General features: G+C 44.6%; 1 protein-coding gene across 8 annotated transcripts in view; it reads right to left on the bottom strand.

Moving 5' to 3' along the window:
* Positions 1-20,771, bottom strand: part of TNFRSF14 (TNF receptor superfamily member 14) — a 465,083-nt gene extending 444,312 nt beyond the window's left edge. For 2 of the 8 annotated variants that reach the window (XM_069239913.1, XM_069239917.1), the window contains exon 1: positions 20,419-20,767. In XM_069239913.1, the coding sequence (XP_069096014.1) occupies positions 20,419-20,448 (30 nt within the window). In that variant the 5' untranslated portion in view covers positions 20,449-20,767. Of the gene's footprint in view, positions 1-9,231; positions 9,311-20,418 lie in introns of all 8 variants that reach the window. The other 6 variants (XR_011204948.1, XM_069239916.1, XM_069239910.1 and 3 more) reach the window with 6 other exon arrangements.
* Between the last annotated feature and the right edge of the window lie 2,066 nt (positions 20,772-22,837).

Raw genomic sequence — 22,837 nt, 5'->3', positions numbered from 1 at the left:
TATGACCTCATGAAGGGTACCCTGATTGAGGGCTTTGGATTCTCCACTGAGGAGTACAGGATTAGGTTCAGGGGGGCTCAAAAATCCTCGAGCCAGACCTGGGTTGACTTTGTTGACTACTCAGTGAAAACACTAGATGGTTGGATTCAAGGCAGTGGTGTAAGTAATTATGATGGGCTGTACAATTTATTTGTGAAAGAACACCTGTTAAGTAATTGTTTCAATGATAAACTGCATCAGCATCTGGTAGACCTAGGACCAATTTCTCCCCAAGAATTGGGAAAGAAGGCGGACCATTGGGTCAAGACAAGGGTGTCCAAGACTTCAACAGGGGGTGACCAAAAGAAAGGGGTCACGAAGACTCCCCAGCAGAAGGGTGATGAGACAACCAAAACTAAAAATAGTAAAGAGTCTTCCACAGGCCCCCAAAAACCTGCACAGGAGGGTGGGCCCAGAGCCTCTTCACAAAACAATGGGTACAAGGGTAAAAACTTTGATCCCAAAAAGGCCTGGTGTCATAGCTGTAAACAGCATGGACACCAAACTGGAGACAAGGCCTGTCCCAAGAAAGGTTCCACTCCAAACTCCCATCCAGGTAACACTGGTATGGCTAGTCTCCAAGTGGGATCAACAGTGTGCCCAGAGCAAATCAGGGTCCACACTGAAGCTACTCTAGTTTCTGAGGGTGGGGTGGATTTAGCCACACTAGCTGTCTGGCCGCCTAACATGCAAAAATACAGACAGCAACTCTTAATTAATGGGACTAGAATAGAGGGCCTGAGGGATACAGGTGCCAGTGTCACCATGGTGACAGAGAAACTGGTTTCCCCTGGCCAATACCTGACTGGAAAAACTTACACAGTCACCAACGCTGACAATCAGAGAAAAGTACATCCCATGGCAATGGTTACTTTAGAATGGGGAGGGGTCAATGGCCTGAAGCAGGTAGTGGTCTCCTCAAATATCCCAGTGGACTGTCTGCTTGGAAATGACCTGGAGTCCTCAGCATGGGCTGAGGTAGAGCTAAAAACCCATGCAGCAATGCTGGGTATCCCTGAACTGGTGTGTGTGAAAACAAGAGCACAATGCAAGGCACAGGGTGAAAAAGTAGAGCTGGAGTCTGGAAAAATGGCCCAGCCTACCAAGAGAACAGGAAAGTCAGTTGGGAAACCAACTGCAACACAGCAAAAGAAAGGGAACCTCTCTTCTCAGGAAGAAGTTCTGCCCTCTGAGGGAACTGAGCCTTTGGAGCTTGAACCTTATCAGGTTGAGCTCTTAGGCCCAGGGGGACCCTCAAGGGAGGAGCTGTGTAAGGGACAAGAAACCTGTCCCTCTCTTGAAGGCCTTAGGCAGCAAGCTGCTGAAGAGTCCAAAGGCAAGAAAAATGGAACACATAGGGTCTATTGGGAAGATGGGCTCCTGTACACTGAGGCCAGAGACCCCAAACCTGGTGCCACTAGGAGAGTGGTAGTGCCTCAGCTGTTCAGAGAGTTCATCCTAACATTGGCCCATGACATTCCCCTTGCTGGACATTTGGGACAAACCAAGACGTGGGAGAGGTTAGTCAACCACTTCTACTGGCCCAATATGTCCAACATGGTTAAGGAGTTTTGCCTCTCCTGCCCCACCTGTCAAGCCAGTGGTAAGACAGGTGGGCATCCAAAGGCCCCCCTCATTCCACTTCCTGTGGTGGGGGTGCCCTTTGAAAGAGTGGGTGTGGACATAGTTGGTCCACTGGAACCTCCCACAGCCTCAGGAAATATGTATATCCTGGTAGTAGTGGATCATGCTACCAGGTATCCTGAAGCTATTCCCCTTAGGTCGACTACTGCCCCTGCAGTAGCCAAGGCCCTCATTGGTATCTTTACCAGAGTGGGTTTCCCTAAGGAGGTGGTGTCTGACAGAGGTACCAACTTCATGTCAGCATACCTAAAGCACATGTGGAATGAGTGTGGAGTGACTTATAAATTCACTACACCTTACCATCCACAAACTAATGGCTTAGTTGAGAGATTCAACAAGACATTAAAGGGCATGATCATGGGGCTCCCAGAAAAACTCAAAAGGAGATGGGATGTCCTCCTGCCATGTCTGCTTTTCGCTTACAGGGAGGTACCACAGAAGGGAGTAGGGTTCTCACCCTTTGAACTTCTGTTTGGTCATCCTGTAAGGGGACCACTTGCCCTTGTTAAAGAAGGCTGGGAGAGACCTCTCCATGAGCCTAAACAGGACATAGTGGACTATGTACTTGGCCTTCGCTCTAGAATGGCAGAGTACATGGAAAAGGCAACCAAAAACCTTGAGGCCAGCCAACAACTCCAGAAGTTTTGGTATGACCAAAAGGCTGCACTGGTTGAGTTCCAACCAGGGCAGAAAGTCTGGGTTCTGGAGCCTGTGGCTCCCAGGGCACTCCAGGACAAATGGAGTGGCCCTTACCCAGTGCTAGAGAGGAAGAGTCAGGTCACCTACCTGGTGGACCTGGGCACAAGCAGGAGCCCCAAGAGGGTGATCCATGTGAACCGCCTTAAGCTCTTCCATGACAGGGCTGATGTGAATCTGTTAATGGTAACAGATGAGGATCAGGAGGCAGAGAGTGAACCTCTCCCTGATCTTCTGTCATCAGACCCAAAAGATGGCACAGTAGATGGAGTGATCTACTCAGACACCCTCTCTGGCCAACAGCAGGCTGATTGTAGGAGAGTCCTACAACAGTTTCCTGAGCTTTTCTCCCTAACCCCTGGTCAGACACACCTGTGTACCCATGATGTGGACACAGGAGACAGCATGCCTGTCAAGAACAAAATCTTCAGACAGTCTGACCATGTTAAGGAAAGCATCAAGATGGAAGTCCACAAGATGCTGGAATTGGGAGTGATTGAGCGCTCTGACAGCCCCTGGGCTAGCCCAGTGGTCTTAGTCCCCAAACCTCACACCAAAGATGGAAAGAAAGAGATGAGGTTTTGTGTGGACTACAGAGGGCTCAACTCTGTCACCAAGACAGATGCCCATCCAATTCCAAGAGCTGATGAGCTCATTGATAAGTTAGGTGCTGCCAAATTTCTAAGTACCTTTGACTTGACAGCAGGGTACTGGCAAATAAAAATGGCGCCTGGAGCAAAAGAAAAGACAGCATTCTCCACACCTGATGGGCATTATCAGTTTACTGTTATGCCCTTTGGTTTAAAGAATGCCCCTGCCACCTTCCAAAGGTTGGTGAATCAAGTCCTTGCTGGCTTGGAGTCCTTTAGCACAGCTTATCTTGATGATATTGCTGTCTTTAGCTCCACCTGGCAGGATCACCTGGTCCACCTGAAGAAGGTTTTGAAGGCTCTGCAATCTGCAGGCCTCTCTATCAAGGCATCCAAATGCCAGATAGGGCAGGGAACTGTGGTTTACTTGGGCCACCTTGTAGGTGGAGGCCAAGTTCAGCCACTCCAACCCAAGATCCAGACCATTCTGGACTGGGTAGCTCCAAAAACCCAGACTCAAGTCAGGGCATTCCTTGGCTTGACTGGGTACTACAGGAGGTTTGTGAAGGGATATGGATCCATTGTGACAGCCCTCACTGAGCTCACCTCCAAGAAAATGCCCAAGAAAGTGAACTGGACTGTGGACTGCCAACAGGCCTTTGACACCCTGAAACAAGCAATGTGCTCAGCACCAGTTCTCAAAGCTCCAGATTATTCTAAGCAGTTCATTGTGCAGACTGATGCCTCTGAACATGGGATAGGGGCAGTTTTGTCCCAAACAAATGATGATGGCCTTGACCAGCCTGTTGCTTTCATTAGCAGGAGGTTACTCCCCAGGGAGCAGCGTTGGAGTGCCATTGAGAGGGAGGCCTTTGCTGTGGTTTGGTCCCTGAAGAAGCTGAGACCATACCTCTTTGGGACTCACTTCCTAGTTCAAACTGACCACAGACCTCTCAAATGGCTGATGCAAATGAAAGGTGAAAATCCTAAACTGTTGAGGTGGTCCATCTCCCTACAGGGAATGGACTTTATAGTGGAACACAGACCTGGGACTGCCCATGCCAATGCAGATGGCCTTTCCAGGTTCTTCCACTTAGAAAATGAAGACTCTCTTGGGAAAGGTTAGTCTCATCCTCTTTCGTTTGGGGGGGGGTTGTGTAAGGAAATGCCTCCTTGGCATGGTTGCCCCCTGACTTTTTGCCTTTGCTGATGCTATGTTTACAATTGAAAGTGTGCTGAGGCCTGCTAACCAGGCCCCAGCACCAGTGTTCGTTCCCTAACCTGTACTTTTGTATCCACAATTGGCAGACCCTGGCATCCAGATAAGTCCCTTGTAACTGGTACTTCTAGTACCAAGGGCCCTGATGCCAAGGAAGGTCTCTAAGGGATGCAGCATGTCTTATGCCACCCTGGAGACCTCTCACTCAGCACAGACACACTGCTTGCCAGCTTGTGTGTGCTAGTGAGGACCAAACGAGTAAGTCGACATGGCACTCCCCTCAGGGTGCCATGCCAGCCTCTCACTGCCTATGCAGTATAGGTAAGACACCCCTCTAGCAGGCCTTACAGCCCTAAGGCAGGGTGCACTATACCATAGGTGAGGGTACCAGTGCATGAGCATGGTACCCCTACAGTGTCTAAACAAAACCTTAGACATTGTAAGTGCAGGGTAGCCATAAGAGTATATGGTCTGGGAGTCTGTCAAACACGAACTCCACAGCACCATAATGGCTGCACTGAAAACTGGGAAGTTTGGTATCAAACTTCTCAGCACAATAAATGCACACTGATGCCAGTGTACATTTTATTGTAAAATACACCACAGAGGGCACCTTAGAGGTGCCCCCTGAAACTTAACCGACTGTCTGTGTAGGCTGACTAGTTCCAGCAGCCTGCCACACCAGAGACATGTTGCTGGCCCCATGGGGAGAGTGCCTTTGTCACTCTGAGGCCAGTAACAAAGCCTGCACTGGGTGGAGATGCTAACACCTCCCCCAGGCAGGAGCTGTGACACCTGGCGGTGAGCCTCAAAGGCTCACCCCTTTGTCACAGCCCAGCAGGGCACTCCAGCTTAGTGGAGTTGCCCGCCCCCTCCGGCCACGGCCCCCACTTTTGGCGGCAAGGCTGGAGGGAACAAAGAAAGCAACAAGGAGGAGTCACTGGCCAGTCAGGACAGCCCCTAAGGTGTCCTGAGCTGAGGTGACTCTGACTTTTAGAAATCCTCCATCTTGCAGATGGAGGATTCCCCCAATAGGGTTAGGATTGTGACCCCCTCCCCTTGGGAGGAGGCACAAAGAGGGTGTACCCACCCTCAGGGCTAGTAGCCATTGGCTACTAACCCCCCAGACCTAAACACGCCCTTAAATTTAGTATTTAAGGGCTACCCTGAACCCTAGAAGATTAGATTCCTGCAACAACAAGAAGAAGGACTGCCCAGCTGAAAACCCCTGCAGAGGAAGACCAGAAGACAACAACTGCCTTGGCTCCAGAAACTCACCGGCCTGTCTCCTGCCTTCCAAAGAACTCTGCTCCAGCGACGCCTTCCAAAGGGACCAGCGACCTCCGAATCCTCTGAGGACTGCCCTGCTTCGACGACGACAAGAAACTCCCGAGGACAGCGGACCTGCTCCAAAAAGACTGCAACTTTGTTTCAAGAAGCAGCTTTAAAGAACCCTGCAACTCCCCGCAAGAAGCGTGAGACTTGCAACACTGCACCCGGCGACCCCGACTCGGCTGGTGGAGAACCAACACCTCAGGGAGGACCCCCGGACTACTCTACGACTGTGAGTACCAAAACCTGTCCCCCCTGAGCCCCCACAGCGCCGCCTGCAGAGGGAATCCCGAGGCTTCCCCTGACCGCGACTCTCTGAAACCTAAGTCCCGACGCCTGGAAAAGACCCTGCACCCGCAGCCCCCAGGACCTGAAGGACCGGACTTTCACTGCAGAAGTGACCCCCAGGAGTCCCTCTCCCTTGCCCAAGTGGAGGTTTCCCCGAGGAAGCCCCCCCTTGCCTGCCTGCAGCGCTGAAGAGATCCCTTGATCTCTCATAGACTAACATTGAAAACCCGACGCTTGTTTCTGCACTGCACCCGGCCGCCCCCGCGCCGCTGAGGGTGAAATTTCTGTGTGGGCTTGTGTCCCCCCCGGTGCACTACAAAACCCCCCTGGTCTGCCCTCCGAAGACGCGGGTACTTACCTGCAAGCAGACCGGAACCGGGGCACCCCCTTCTCTCCATTCTAGCCTATGCGTTTTGGGCACCACTTTGAACTCTGCACCTGACCGGCCCTGAGCTGCTGGTGTGGTGACTTTGGGGTTGCTCTGAACCCCCAACGGTGGGCTACCTTGGACCAAGAACTGAACCCTGTAAGTGTCTTACTTACCTGGTAAAATTAACAAAAACTTACCTCCCCCAGGAACTGTGAAAATTGCACTAAGTGTCCACTTTTAAAGTAGCTATTTGTCAATAACTTGAAAAGTATACATGCAATTGAAATGATTCAAAGTTCCTAATGTACTTACCTGCAATACCTTTCAAACAAGATATTACATGTTAAATTTGAACCTGTGGTTCTTAAAATAAACTAAGAAAATATATTTTTCTATACAAAACCTATTGGCTGGATTTGTCTCTGAGTGTGTGTACCTCATTTATTGTCTATGTGTATGTACAACAAATGCTTAACACTACTCCTTGGATAAGCCTACTGCTCGACCACACTACCACAAAATAGAGCATTAGTATTATCTCTTTTTACCACTATTTTACCTCTAAGGGGAACCCTTGGACTCTGTGCATGCTATTCCTTACTTTGAAATAGCACATACAGAGCCAACGTCCTACATTAACATGGAAAAGTGTTTATTACCCTACCCGTGACATTACCTTTGATGATATAACCTTCAATGTCTTAGCTGACGCGTGTTCTCCCTACACTCATATTGAGTAACATATTTAAAGAAAAATTCATGGGGAAAAGCTACAACATAGAACCAACTGACATCAAGCCTGGAGATTATAACAAAGATTCCATTCTATTAATAGGGTTGACAATAATGTGTATATGATTCAAAGAGAGGAGCACAGAGGGAAAAGTGTATTTAACAGAAAGAGGGTCTAACTTATTAGGGTGGAAATACCAGAAAGAACTAGGGATTAAGTCGTACCCTAACAAAGAAGAGAAGGTACTCATGGTTGATACATCAGTGGTAGGCACAGAAATATGGGAAGAGTTCCTAGAAGTTTTAATGATGAACTAGGTCTTTTGAAAAACTTCATTCATAAGATCAAATTAAAGAGTAACTGAGTTCCTGTAGTACACAATTTGAGGCCTGGCCTACTATTAATGGAAGTGATGGAAGAGCCTAAAAAATTTATTTTAAAAAGAGCTAGACAGTTTAGAGTCCCAAGGAGTTATTGAAAGAATAGAAAGTTCAGAATGGCTGCCCCTATAGACCTTGCTTTCAGGAATGATTGCAAAAGACATTGGGCTAGGTGTGGACTTCGTAGCCTTAATGCAAATATTTGGGTGGACAGGCACACACTTCCTAGACTAAACAAAATGCTGAGTTTGATTCACAATGCCAAATATCTTGGTGTGCTCGATCTGTCTGCTGCATAACATCAAATAGCTGTACACTACGATTCCTGTCCTCTAACTTCATTCACTACTCCTTTTGGGGCATACCAATAATGCATGATGCCTTTTGGGCTAACATCTGCAGCAGTCGATTTTCACAGATTAATGCGGTACATTTAAAAGACTGATAAGGTATCTCATGTTTCCAAAATGCTATTTTAATATACGGAGTATCAGACCTGGCATTTTTAGGGTGGTCTTACCCCAGACCTTTTACCTTTCACCACCTGTTTTTAGCTGTATTTTTTGTTGGCCTTAGGACTCTGAGCACTTTATCTATGCTAACCAGTGCTGAAGTGCATGTGCTTCTCCCTTAAACATGGTAACATTTGGTGTATCCACAACTGGCATATTTAATTTACTTGTACACCCCTTGTAAAGTGGTATACCATATCCCCAGGGCCTGTCTTTAAATGCTACTAGAGGGCCTGTGGCACTGATTGTGCACCCACTTAAGTAGCCCTGCAAACATGTCTCAGGCCTAGCACTGCAGAGCCTGTGTGTGCAGTTTCACAGTTGCAACTTGTCATTTGAAAACCTCTTGCCAAGCCTTAAACTCCCCTTTTCATGCATACAAGTCAGCCCCATGGTAGGCCCTAGGTAGCCCATAGGGCAGACTGCCATGTAAATAAAAGGCAGGACATGTACTTTTAAGTTTTACATGTCCTGATAATTAAAACACCTCAAAGTCATTTTTCATTACTGTGAGGCCTGCTTCTTTCATAGACCAGCATTGGAAATTCCTTAATATACTTTTAAGCTGTAATACCTCCTCAGAAAGGAGGAGTTGCATTATGTTTCATAAAACTGGAATGGTAATGATAAATCCTCTTAACTGAGAAAGTCAGATTTATTACTATTTTAGAAATGCCACTTTTAGAAAGTGGCCATTTCACTGCTCTTACTGCCCTGTGTGTCTGACACTCATGTCTCCAATACACATCTGGTCTGAGCTGGGTGACAGCTACATTCGTGCATTCCCTTCAGACAACCACAACACGGACACTCACTGCATTTCCATTCACTTGCAGACTTATTTCAACTCTCCTGATGCTGCTGGACTCGGACATCTGTGAGTCATACCATTGCCTGAGGTTATCCCTTCAGTTCTAGTTCTCAGAAGTGGGTTTTGCAGCAACAATCTCCAAAAAGTGACACATCTCCCCCAGTGCAGAAGAATTGATGCATTGCATCTCTGCCAGCAACGCAGCAGCTGCCTAACAACAGCGGACTTACTGGCTAGGTGGCCGGATGATGACGCTCTACGTGTCCCGCCGCCACATCACATTTACTTTCCCCACACCTGCCAACGAAGCTGTGCCCCAAATGCAACAGGAAAACCGAAGCACCATGCCCTCGTCTACCACGCTTTGCTCCTCCAAATGTACTGTTTCAGTGGACCCTGCCTGGGTTCTGTAGCCTGTTTACCCTCTGTTGCGGTCGGCCTGGATTTTTACTTTGCACCAGTCCCTTGCGATCTCAAGCAACCTTTTGACCGCTAGTGACTTCTAAGCACTGTTTTCTCAATACTTTACACATTGCCTCTTACGTTATGTCTGACTGCTCTGTGCCACACTACCAGGTGGTGAGCACAGGTTAATTTAGGGAGTGTATCTGACTTACCCTGACTAGGATTGTGGTCCTTCCTTGGATAGGGAGCATACCTCTGTCAACTAAAGACCCAATTTCTAACACAGAGCATCTAAAAAAAGAACAAAATGAGAAACTGAAATTAGCTCTCCATAAACTTACATTGAGTGGCTTGACTATAAGGAGTGAAAATGCAAAACCGGTGTTACTGCAGTTGACTACTTAAGTCACACATTTTCCAGTGAAGGCATCAAACCTAAGATCCACCTTATTGATTAGGTAAGAAGTGCCCCTTGTCCATCTAACAAAGAATACCTTAAATCATTCTTATGTCCTGCTGAATATATGCCATAATTTGACAGGATTTTTTCCAGACAGTGTACCCTTTGGGTCTTCTTTTAAAGAAGGGTGCCGTGTTTCAGTGGGATGATGTGCACTGTGAAGATTTTGCGAAAGCTAAAGAGGCCATTGTGAAAGCATCCAATGTTGGAAAATGTTATGTTAACTACCAAACTATTCTGACCACTGATGCTGGCAACAAGGGCTTTGGAGCTACTCTATCTCAGGTAACCAATGGATCCGAAAACATAATTGCATTAACTTCCAGGAAACTGAAGGGGGCAGAACTAAGGGCCAGATGTATGAAATTTTTTTGCACTCGCAAACGGTGCGAATCACAAAAAACGGCCGTTTGCGAGTGCAAGAAGGTGGTCTGCGATGCATGAAAGGCATTCGCAGACCAAAAATAAGAAATCGCAAAAATTTTGATTTTTTGCGTTGTGGCCTGGTTTTGCAATTCGGTATTTCCAGTAGGAAATTGCGCGGCGCAAATTGCGAGTCGCAAAATCCAAGTTGCAAAGAGATGCTTAAAAAAAATCACAAATTGCGATTTTTCGCAGAATGGCATTTTGCACATGCAAAATACCACTAAGTGAAACCAGGTGGTAACCAGGTGCAAGCTATATAAAGAGGCCCAGCATGCCTCAGACTCTTTTCAACAATGGCTGCACTCTACGTCATGGCGAGGAGGATGAGGATCTTGGCAGGTTTGAGGAGAGGGAGGAGGAGACAGGAGCGCATTTTCAGAGTGTGCATCACACTATTTAACCTGACAGAGGAGGAAATATATGAGAGGTATAGGTTGAACTCAGCCACGATACGGGACCTGATAGCTGAGCTACAACCCATACTGCAGCGCAGAACACTAAGGACTCACAGCATACCCACCCATGTGCAGGTATTATGCTCCCTCAACCTACTCGCCTCAGGGAGCTATCAAGGGGTCATAGCAGCTGCTGGAGGGGTCTCACTGAGTACCCTCACCAGATTTTTCAATGCATTTATCAACGCCATGCTGAGCAAACTACACCAGTACATCAGATTCCCCCACACCCCACAGGAAATACAGCAGACAAAAATTGAATTTACCAGATAGCAGTTCCCCCACGTCCTAGGTGCCATAGATGGGACACATGTGGCAATATGTCCACCATCCGCCACAGAGTATGTGTACCGCAACCGGAAATACCAACATTCAATGAATATACAGGTGATAATCAATGCCTCCTACATCATTACTGATCTCGTGGCCAGGTACCCAGGGAGCACACATGATTCATACATCTTTCGCTACAGTGGGATTCACACAAGACTGCTAGCTGGGGAGTTTGATGAAGGATATCTACTAGGTAATGTCCCTCTATACAATGGCGCATAGATGGCATGCTGTCAGATGGCCCACTTATCATATCCTCTGTCCCTTCCAGGAGACAGTACCTACGCAGTGCGCACCTACATGATGACGCCCTACCTCAATCCTGCAACACCTGCTGAACGGAGATACAATGCAGCACACAGGGCAACCCGCAATGTGGTGGAGCGCACATTTGGACTGCTGAAGAGTCGCTTCCGGTGCCTTCACAAAAGTGGAGGGGCACTACAGTACAGTCCAGAGACGACATGTAGAATAGTGGCTACTTGTGCTATCTTGCACAATATAGCTACCACCAGGGGCATACCTGTAGAAATATGTGAATCTGAATCTGATGAGGATGATGATCCCATACCACCCCTACATCCAGCAGACAAGACCAGTGCAGCAGAGGAAAGGCAAAGGCGTGCCGACATCACACACAAACATTTCAGACGTGAGTTTAAAAGACACAAATCATCTGGCAACTGTACCTATAGTGAAATAAATTTATTACCTTAAGTCAGGTAATGTACGTGTGAGGAATAGCAAAAAAAAGGTTACGTGAGAAACTAGAAACAATGAAGGACCTGAGTAATGCACTGTTGCTTCATAGTGAAAACATAAGTCCACTGGCAGCTACAGTCATTTTTTGCAGCCACGCACACCACTCGGGTGCCCAGTTACCTCACTGGCACCTCTATTGTCCGCCTCAGTGGCAGTGCTGTGCCTGGCTCTGCGCCGTCTGGTGTCAAATGCTGGTACGGCTACACTGCTGAGGCTGGAACTGTCCTCAGTGTCCCCCAGTGCAATCTCACTCTGTGTGGCTGACCTCTCTCCCATTATGTGGTCGATCTCATTGGTGATCTGTACCAGTCCGTTCACAACATCCCTGCTGCTGTGTGCTGCCTCTACTTGTGCAGCCACTGCACGACGGGCAATCAGTGCAGTTGCATTTGCCACCCTGTTAGAAGAACGACAGAAGCTGCCAAATATGTTCCTAAATCTGCGCTCCTGTCTGCGCTCGCTCACCCTTTCATGGCGCAGCTCCTGGCAGAGTTCACGGACAGCACTTGTGAGGTCTCTGGTGTCCTGTGATGCCTGCACCTGTCCCTCATACAGCTGTTCTATGTTGGCATTGAGATACTCAAGCTGGCGATGCAGGCCCACCATGTTGCTGTTATGTTGGCACAAATTATTTTATAAACCCAGGATCCTCCTGTTTTGAAGGCGCTGCTGCTGCAACATAGCAGCTTCCAGCCCACCAAATAAGGAGGGACCCTCACCTGCCTCATGCTGCTGTGCCCCGGAATGTGTCGCCATCCTGCGTGGAGCTGTGGTCTGCTGACACCTTACGACCTGCATCTGGCTGCGCCTGCCAGCTGGTGATGGGGAAACTGGCCCTTCCTGCTGCTCATCTGAGTCTTGGGTGAGCTCTGGCAGTGGCAGTGCCCTGGGACTGCGTCGGACAGGCGCAATGGTGAGAGATCCACTGGTGTTGGAATCAGAGGCCAGATGGGTGTCTGTCTCGCCTACGCGTGCTGATGCTGTGGCTGCTGGGCCTGGCCCACCTGCAACGACAATATGCAGCATGTCAGTTATGTTTGTTACATTTACGATCACACATTGGTAATAAAGGTACAGGTACTTCTCTACACTGTGTTGTGTGTGTTGTGTTCCTCTGGGTGTCACTCTACTTAAATACATTGTATGTGCTACTTTCAGCTCTGGGTTGTGGACTGCCACGCCCATAATGCACTGTTGTGCTGCTTCTAAGATGTGGACTGGACTACATCTCACAATGTTTAACATTACTTGCTAATTCCTAAGGGGCTTGTGTGCATACACATAAGGGTTATAAATCAATATTGCACTTACCTTGGCTGGTACTTGGTGTGCCGGAGGTGTCGATCTCTGTGACCCCTGTCACAGCTTCAGGGAGGAGTGTGGACTCGTCTAGGTCCTCTAATTGGGTAGATGGTGCCTCTGTGGGTGGACCGCCTCCTGTGCCCCCTGGCCTCCTGCAGTCTCCTTGCCACCCTCTCCTTCGCACGGGACCGCAGGTCATACCACCTCTTCTTAATTTCTTCTACGGAGCGCTGTGCCACTCCAATTGCGCAGGTTTTTGATTGGATATCCGCCCACAGTCTCCTTTTCTCACTCTCAGGCACCTAGAGTGAGCTTTTTCCAAAAAGGCAGTCATGGCTACTGACCACCTCCTCTGTCAGCACCTCAAGCTCCTGCTCGCTGAATTTTAGCTTGCGCTTTCTTTTTCCCTTCTCCTGTGCTTGGGCTGGGGTGTCCATCCTTGCTCAGGTGTGCTGCCTCCTTCTGAGTGCTGCTCTGTGTGGCTGGGCTGTTCTCTCTCAGGATACTGGTTTGGGTGTGGCACCTGAAACTGCCTGGGATGACTCATTTCTTGCTTGTGATGTCATCAGGCTCCTCCAGGTGTGCTTTCTCGAAATTTCTTGCAATTTGCGATTTTTTACCAAATCGCAAAAAAAAAAAAAAAAAAAAAAAAAAAAAAAACGCAATTTGCGAAAATGCAAATTGCGATTCGGTAAATGGGCCTCGCAAACCACAAATAGCGATTTTTAAGAAATCTCTAATTCCGAATCACAATTTTGTTACATGGCCAATTGCGACTCGGAAATAGCGTTTTCTTAAAAATCCCTATTTGCGATTCGCAAGGCCATTTTTTCATTCATATGGCCCTAAATTACTCCACTGTAGAAAAGGAAGGGCCGACTTGTTTCTGGGGTATAATTCACTTTAAATTTTACCTGTGGGGTTTGCCATTTCTGCTGAGGACAGATGATAAACCATTACTCTCAGTTTTAGCCGCTAAAAAAGTATGGAAAACACCACTCCTCACATTTCCAAATGGATTCTTGGATTACAAAAAAAATAATTTCAAAACTGTGTATGTACCAGGTGAGAAATACCTAGCAGCGGACTGCTTCTCTATATTGCTTGTAACAGAACACTTACCTGCTCCTATAACTCTTGATGAATCTGTGCTATCCATTGCAGTACCTGCTGTTTTTAACAAGCATTTGCAATGCAATAGGTCTCATAATTGTGAGAGACAGAACTATTGATGTTGTAAATGACAATGTCTTTTACCTATGTGTTTTGGTTTGGAGTGTAGTGGATGTATGCAAGGTACCACAGCAACGCTCCCAGGCCTGTGGCTGCAGGAGAAAGGACACAACAAAGCTGCTATCTTGGGAGTGTTTTTGCCTCATTCCTACAGACTGGCTGTGATACCCTAGAGATGCAACCCTTTCTACTGTTTACCTAAACTTTCACATCTCCAAACAAGCCACAAAGAGGTACTTTTGTGGCATTTAAAAAGAATGGCACCTGCTTTTCAGCACTATGAAATGGCAGAATCTGTATTACCAGGTACTATATTAAATAAAGAGTTATTCCTAGTCTGCACCAACACGCACCAGGCAAAGAGCCCTAGGGGAGAGGGTGCGGCATAGGAGCCACAGCTACTGACCTTGGAGGTGGGGAAAACTATTCGAGGCTCTGCGCTGGCTCAACATCCTGTAATTCTGAGCAAATCACTGAATCTCCCCTTGTTACCAAAAATGAATGTATTCTTATGTGACATAATTGGTGCTTATGTAAAGTGCTGTAATACCTTTGAATCTAATTCGAGCTAACTGAACTCTATTTGAAGAGGTCAAATTTACATCCAAAGGCTAGATATTTTTTGCTATCAAGCTTGAGGCCGTGAAGTGCTTGGGTCTGGAGTCACGACTCCTTTTCCAACATTTTGGAGACAACATCTTTTGCCATCTTCTTGCCTAGAACTAACAATTGCAGGCCTCGAAAAATCATAAAAAGGTTACAAGACCTGCAGGTCGAGTAGCTTGAAAAATCTACTCGACCAGAACTGTAATGTACTTGACCCAGAAACGGGTCTCAAATTGTGTGATCCTAGGCAAATATTGTATTTTACAGTCACATTTTTCTTCATTCTCATATGCAAGTGTACCTTCAAGTATGCGAGTTCAGCATTTCTGCCGTAAAAAAAAATCCTTTTTTGTTTGATTAAATACACTAAACGTTTGCTCCATGTATAATAAATCTAGCCCACATATGGGGTACACATGATCCATGCATGACTTCCCTTTTAGTTTACTAATAGCTTTGCCATCAGGGCAGGAGTATTTCTCAGTTTATGTTTAAACACTCACTTTTACTATATTACTAACGGATGATGTGGTAGCGCACTGTCATTGACAGACAGTAAATTTCCAAGAAACGTCCAAAACCTTACCACTAACTTGCAGCTTTGCTGATAAAACTATATAATGTATTAAAAATAATCTGTGACAATTGAGTTTCAGAAAACATTTATCATTTGCACATCACCAAGTAAAGTGTTCTGACTTTTTTTCATCCTATTAAAATATTTTTTTCATCACACAGAAGTACAAAAAATGGTCTTTTACAGCTACTGAAATATATGTGAAATATTCGTAAAGTTGACTTAGTTATATAAATGTTGTGTGTTAGGAAAAACCTGATACCAAAAGCCTTTCATTTCACATAGGTCAGACAGTTCACCTTACAAAATCCTGAAATTCTGCAGTCACATGCAAAAGTATTTGCATTACAAGAAGACAAACTGACTTTTGACCTCTGTCTCTGAACACAGAGCAAATGTGACAAGAATAAAATGTAAAGGCATCTTGATTGCTAATTCAGTTTCTGACTAAACAGAACACCAGTGCTTTGTCCACTGCCAGAAGGGTCAAGTGGAATCTAAAAATAACTCGACCTCATAAAATAAATAGCGAGTAGATTTTTCAAGCCCTGCTATGTGCTTGGTTGGTGATCCTCCTGCGGTTATCAAGTGCACGTGCTATTGCCTAGCATTAAGTTCTACTCAAGTCAGTTGGTTAATGCACACACTGCAGAGGTCTTGACAGAATGAGAATGACACAGATTACAATCCTGACATAGCTTTTTCACCTCTTCATCTATGCAAGGTGAATGCAAATTAATTATAGCAATTTTGTTAAGAATTGCACCTGCTTTGAATCACTATAAAATGGCTAAACCGTTATTACCAAACACTATATAAGAAAAAAAAAAAGTTATTCCAAGACTGCCCCAACACGTACCAGACAAAGAACCCTAGGGGAGAGGTTGTGGCGCAAAGTCCAGAGCTGCCAATTTTGGAGCTGGGGAACACAATTTGAGTCACAGTGCCAGCTCAACATCCTGCGATTCTGGACAAATCACCTACTCACCCCCTTGCTACCAAAAATGAATGTGTTCTTATGTAATGTAACCGGTGCTCATGTAAAACGCTGTAATACCTTTGGATTGAGTTTGCGCTATATAAAAATGCAAAAAAGAATTAAGCGCTCCAATACTTATAAAATAAATATAATTAAAAAACCACCAACGGACATCGCAAAGAAACAGCAAGATGCCCGAAACCAAGGAAGATGAAGAAACAACATATCGCTATGAGCGAAGCACAAGGTAAAAGAAACAATTGGTGCGCCACACTATTGTACCTTCCCGATCGTGCAATAATCCATGTATCAGGATCAGTCTCCAAAGCAGAAACAAAACAGCCTCAAAGCAGGACAAATGTAAAGCATTTACCAACAACCTCAAGGGAATTTTGAAAGCAGGCCCAGGAATGAATTAAAGTGATGGGTGTGAGATAGGCGTGGTAAAAGCCCACAGATTAGATTACAACATATGGAGACCTAAAAGGGGAATGGGAAGAATGTAACAACAAAGACACCAGTTTGTTAGCTGTAAAGTATAAAACTGTACACCGATGGCCAGAAAAATGCAAATCCTTACATGACAACTTATAGCCCTAATGTAGTGTACGAAATTAATTGTCCATTCAGGGAGAGTGCATGTTAAAAAAAATGACAGAATCACACCACCAAAAATATAAGGGTCATTATTGACAATAGGCATATTGGAAGAAAGTTTACAAAAAATAAAATTAGGGCGGGATACTGTTTCCCTAAAATGGACAAAACGGTGGAGAACAAAATGAAAGACAGCATAACTCCCCTATCTCCTGTGAGCACAGGTATTCTGTCGTAAATAATTGTCTTTATGTAAACATACTTATCTACTAATATGTGAAATAATTCATCTATAAATGAATGTTAAACACGAAAATTGGGCTCTACTTAGTGGCCGCCATCAAGTGAAAGGCCTACACATTTAGTTAACACTGTAATGGAAAAATATTCGGTCTCTTTAAGAATGTGTTCTCTGCTAAAATAAATGCTGAAATAATACGAGTATTTTTTATTGTTCTCTGCTGGGCCTGAATTTGAGCCAGGCCACTGTGCAATGTTATCTGTATAAAATGTTTCTAGTGTACTCCGTTCTTATGATTTCATGTCCGTTGCCTAACAGACTCCATTCATTGTAATCGCATATTTGTCTGTAGTTATGTTTCTAACTCATGTGTTTCTCTCAAAGTAAATGGTGCAACGAGAAATGTTTCCATATTTTTTAATCACTGTCCTGCAACAGCGTATTCGGAAGGAGCCAAACAAAGGGCCTACAGATGCAACTGGAGAAGGAAGTGTACAAGATACATTAAGTATAAACCTGAGCTACACAAGGAGAGTAGCAGCAAATGAAAATTGTTGGAGCTAACATTTTATATAAGTTTGATATCTGTTAACTTTCTCATTGGATATATTCTTCTCACCTTATGTTTAAGCCAATCACAAGAGTTTAGCAAGTTTAATTTAATGTTCAGTTACCATTAGTGTGGGGGCATTTGCATTCTCTTACTTTCCTGAGTTCCAGAGACTTCACTTTGTGCACTTGGTGTGATCTGTCACTTTGACATTTCAAGCTTTGCCAGTTAGTCTACTGACATACTGGTGGTTTATTTTCAGAGTTTATTATGTCTGTTCAATAGTGAACTAATACTTTGATGGTTTAGTAAACTTATAGTCCAAACTCTAAACCATTCCCCTATCTGTTCCTGTCCTGATGCTGACGCTGTTGTCCTCCTGATGAAGTAGACGTTAATGATTACCTTAGAGATTGGGTAAATATATGAGCTGTGTATTGTTATTTGTCTTTTGTTTTCCAGGTACCAACTGCTACTGTTTTAATACTGCTGCTGTTTTGATAGCACCATAGCTAGATATTTTCTAAATTCATGTTACTAAATCTTTTACATGAAGCCCAACATGTTAATGCTAATTACTCTGTTGAGACAAAAAAATATATAGCCAATATTTCTGCTTTAACACTCCGCTCACTATTCCATCCAAACCATGGGATAAATTTGGGATTGACATTATAGGTCCCATTTATTTTTTCTGGAATTACTCACAAATTCATATTTGTACTAGTTGGTCATCATTCACACTGGGTCACTACTAAATTCACCAATAAAACCAACACTGAACCCTTAATAGAATTTCTAACAGACACATTTGCGCAAGAAGGTATTGCCAACGCCATAGTCACTGATAACGAAGTAAAATTCCAATCACTGAATTCGGAGAAATGTGTTTCGGTTACAACATGTCTCTCAGGTTCTTATGGATGGTTTGCCAGCAATGAGGACTCATTGAATGGACTCTTTGATCATGTTGTTTACTCTTTCAGCCAACGCACTGGCCTTAGGGCAGCAAAGAAGTGCTTTTATATGGGTGATGTATAGTCTAGTAAGGAATGTAGGCAAAGCTTCAGACACAAATTTCTCCTTTCACTGCCTTAAAAGACAGAAAAACCAGGATCCAAACTCGCTCCTAACTGGCTAAATGGTGGATGTCCAATGTGGGTTAATAGAGAAAATATGGCTCAATTGGTTCTTGTCCACTAAAAGCAATACAAAACCTGGTATGACAAACAAGCATGTGCAATGCAATGGGTCTCGCATTTGCTCTAGTTAGAGCTATTAGAGTTGTAAACGCCTAAGCGGACTTTTCTTGCTACATAAATTGAAAATGAAAAGTAAAACGGTTTCACATAAGTGAGCCGATTCAAAGTGCCACGCCATAAGCGTGAAGGAGACACACAAAAGGAAAAAGAAGTTCGCTCACAAACATATCGGCAAAAGTGCAATTAGTGGTGTAACAGGGTCGATGTCCAAGGCAGTAACCAAACCCCGCAAGGAGGGACAAATGTAAAGCATTTACCGAGGATAACAAAGGATTTTTGAGGGGCAAGCCCATGAACGAGCGATAGTGATGGGTGTGATTAAAAGCCCAAATAGATTAGAGCTTGTCCGCTGCTATGCTCAACCTAAAAATGGGAAGTTAATGAACAAAAATGAAAACTAGGCCAATGGGTTGTGGTGAAGGTTCCATCAAGAAATAACAATTCATTCACAAAATTATTGCAACCATCTAGAATTTGTAAGGTTAAACAAAGCACTGTGGTATTGGAGAACGGTAAGTTGTGCAGCAGGGACAGAACAACTCCTTGTCCTGAAGTCTCCTTTAAAAGATCTACCAGACAACAAAGTCAAGACCTAAGTAACCATGACATGACAAAACTCGAAGTAACAGAGCCACAAAACCCCCAAATTGGTTTAAAGACTTCAAATTAATTTATTCTGTTATGTTCCAGTTGTGCGTACTATATTTCTATCATACCATGTATGTTATCTTTGGGTTCTAGTTAACATTGTTAACTTCCCCATCTCCATGTATAATTTTCTTCCTCCTGGAGAAGGAAGCTGTGCTGTGACTTATTTTAGTTCCCTCCGCCCCTGCATTATTTTGCCTATTCAGTACAATCCACTGAAACTCGAAGAGACTATCCAGCATGGTGAGACTGCAGGCACTTATTACCTTATTGATTATGTTTTAAATAAAGCAGTTACCTTCCTTTGAGGACTTCGTTACTTCAGAAACACTAGTCTCCAGGATAAAATAAGCAGCAATTTGTTAGAAAACATAAGCTGGCATACCTCTGTCTTTAAATAAACGCACAGCAAAGGTGACAAGTTAAAAACAAAAATTAATGAAAATTAAACTTTCATTGCCAGCTCTCTTACCAAACCAGGTCAGGAATCCCTAAAAAGAGCTCATAGTGGGGAATAGATTTTCTCAAGGCCTGATTTTTTTGTAATGTAAAAGTTACCAACTGAGCTCTGGGTTGTGTTTTTCTGTAAGGAAATTTATTAAAAAAGGTTTACAGTAAGTGCAATATCCCCGGGTATTACTAAAAAAATATAGATATTTTGAAAACATTGGTTTAACAAACACGAAACATTTCTCCATTACTAGCGGCAGCCTATCTTATACTGCGTGTGAGAGTGCTGCAAAATAATGTGTTGCTGCATGTTCACATTGCTTTTAGCGCAGGCTGGGACTTAGTAGCACTACAATTACACGTCACTATTCCACAGTGCATCGATCATCTCTGGCCTCGCCTCCTGCTTCCACGCACTAAGGAACACCCACGTACTTGATAGGGCGCGGCCGTAATACGTTTCACTTTCGTTTGCCCCCGACTGTTTACGCGTTGAAAGATCGAAATAAACAACTCACCACGAGACTCGCGATGTAAAGCAGGCGCATTCTTCATGGTAATGATGCGTAGGCACAGAATAGCAGCTCGTATGGAAACCGTTCGCTGTATGGCATTAACATTAATCGGTCTCCGATGATTTACTTTCGTTTAAAGGCAAGTATAGTTACTTCAAAACCGGAAAACGTGTGTTTCCTCGGCTTCTCCATTTCGACTTGTTGGAACCGAGAAATGCCCGAATATCAACAAAGAAGTACTCAGCCTGTCGTTGATAAACACGAAACAGTTCTAGCTCAAAAGTACCAGAAAGGAAGTGGAGTGTTCTGTCTTTTTCCGATTCCAGTCCGAATCGGGTCTACTTGATGATATGCGCATGCGCAGAACTTTGCGCATGCGCAATAATGATTTTGTCAATTTCTTTGACTTTAACTGCTCCCCCTCACAGCGCACTTGTAAAGCGCATGCGCGTTTCGCATTTTTCTGCTATTCTAACGGTCGGCTCAATGCGCTGGGATTGTTGCGATCTCAGCGGCGCTACCAGTCAGTACTCGGGCCTATTATTACGACTTTCCTTTTTAACGGTGAGTTTCTCTTTCACCTCTGTCCTCCTGCTTGTTGCATTTTCACATTTTTCGCGTATTTTAACGGTCGTCTTTGCCAGCTCCCTTCGCGTATTTTAAGGGTTGTCTTTGCCAGCTCCCCTCACTGCTCACGGTGGTCTCGTTTCGGTCGCAGCGGCGCTACCTCCACCTTCTTTAAGGTCAGAACTCGTGCTTATTATTTATTCTCTCTCTATATATATATAATTAATACTTTATTTTTTAACGGTGTTTCTTTTGTGTCTCTGCTCTCCTGCATATTAACGTTCCTGTATTTCGTCTCTGTACCCCGTTGCGCTTTTAGAAGCAGCTAGGGCAGTGGTCTCCAAACTTTTTAATGCCCCCACACCCCCTTTGAAAAATAAAAATCATTGGGCCCTCCCTCTGAATTTTCACAATTATTTTAGAAAATGTGGCAATGTTTAAATATGCCTAGCCATATTTAAACATTGAAGTTAAGTATTGTTACCTTTTTAAAAGTGCAATAACATGTTTCTGCTTAAAACAAAACACTGTTATATGTGTAATGCTTCTTTTGGGCAGAGCCTGGTGAGCCCCCTCCCCGGGACTACTTCATGCCCCTTCCCAGTTTGAAGACCACGGAGCTAGGGACTTTTCACGCATTTTCAGAGAAGTAAATAAATGGCAACGCGATTATGATGATAAAATGCGTGCCTTTGCTTAGGTGGCGCGCAGGCATACAGCTATGAATGAATGAATGTTATTGCTACCCGTGTGATCATTATACAGGGCAGGCCATTATCTTTACAAGTGTGTACTTTCAGGCCTGCCCTGCCTAACGATCATGGGGACAGCAAGACGCTCGCTTATTATTGCTATGTGTGACATTTGTATAATTTAATTCTATGGGTGACTTTTTAATGGCTACACTTTATCTGTATTAAAATCCAGCTATCTGAAATGTTGGCATCTATGTAGCATGCACCATGGGGCAAGAGCCTGACGCACGTTGGTTGTCCACGCCACAGCCTATTTTCTCCTCACTCAGCAGTAACTGAGGGTCATGTTGTCTGGATCCTTAGGCAGGGCAGGTCTGAAAGTATGCAGTTGTAAAATATTCAGTGTATTTATGAGTGCCTTTTTTTTTTGGGAGAAAATATTGAACAATGAAACCCATGAAAAATATAGATTTAAAAATTTTATGGCATGCAAGTATGAATGTGATATTTGCCTGTGGATTTTTGTCAATGTACGAGTTTACTGTTCATTTAAATACAGGTGGTGTTTGAGGTGTTACACTCCCCTAATAAATGTAACAGTTTTGTTTAGGTGATTTCACCAGCACTTTTGTCACACAGACAACAATGCACACACATTATCCCTTCTTGTTTTGCAAGTAGTCGAAACCTTTTATTTTTACAAAATATTGTTTTCTCTCCCACCAATGTGTATTCCTCTCCCCTTCCACTGCCACATACGCCACTCTCATGCACCCTGCTTCTTCTATAATATATTTAAATATTATGGGCCTCGTTCCAGCCTCGCTGTGGTGGTCCTTCCGCACTGGAGCCACCACATTAAGTTGTGGGGCTTGGTAGACGCCTTATATGCCAGCCTGATTGTCAGAGAAGTGCAAAGGTGATTACTCCATTCTGCACGTCTGCCAGAGTTGAGATGCCTATGGTCCCAACAACAAAACCCCTTCAGAGATACCAACTTTGGGAGCCTATAGCCCTCCCATAAGTGTTCTCTCGATCCATTGAGAACACTTAGCCATTTAAAAAAAAAATTATCTTCCTCCAAGTCCTATCCACCAATTCCTTGCCTGGACAGCCTGTCAATTCCAGTTTACACCTGTACAGCCAAAGTAGGATAGCTT

The sequence above is a fragment of the Pleurodeles waltl genome, chromosome 6, assembly GCF_031143425.1.
Source record: "Pleurodeles waltl isolate 20211129_DDA chromosome 6, aPleWal1.hap1.20221129, whole genome shotgun sequence".
Lineage (NCBI taxonomy): Eukaryota > Metazoa > Chordata > Amphibia > Caudata > Salamandridae > Pleurodeles > Pleurodeles waltl.
This window is presented reverse-complemented; position numbering and strand designations above follow the sequence as displayed.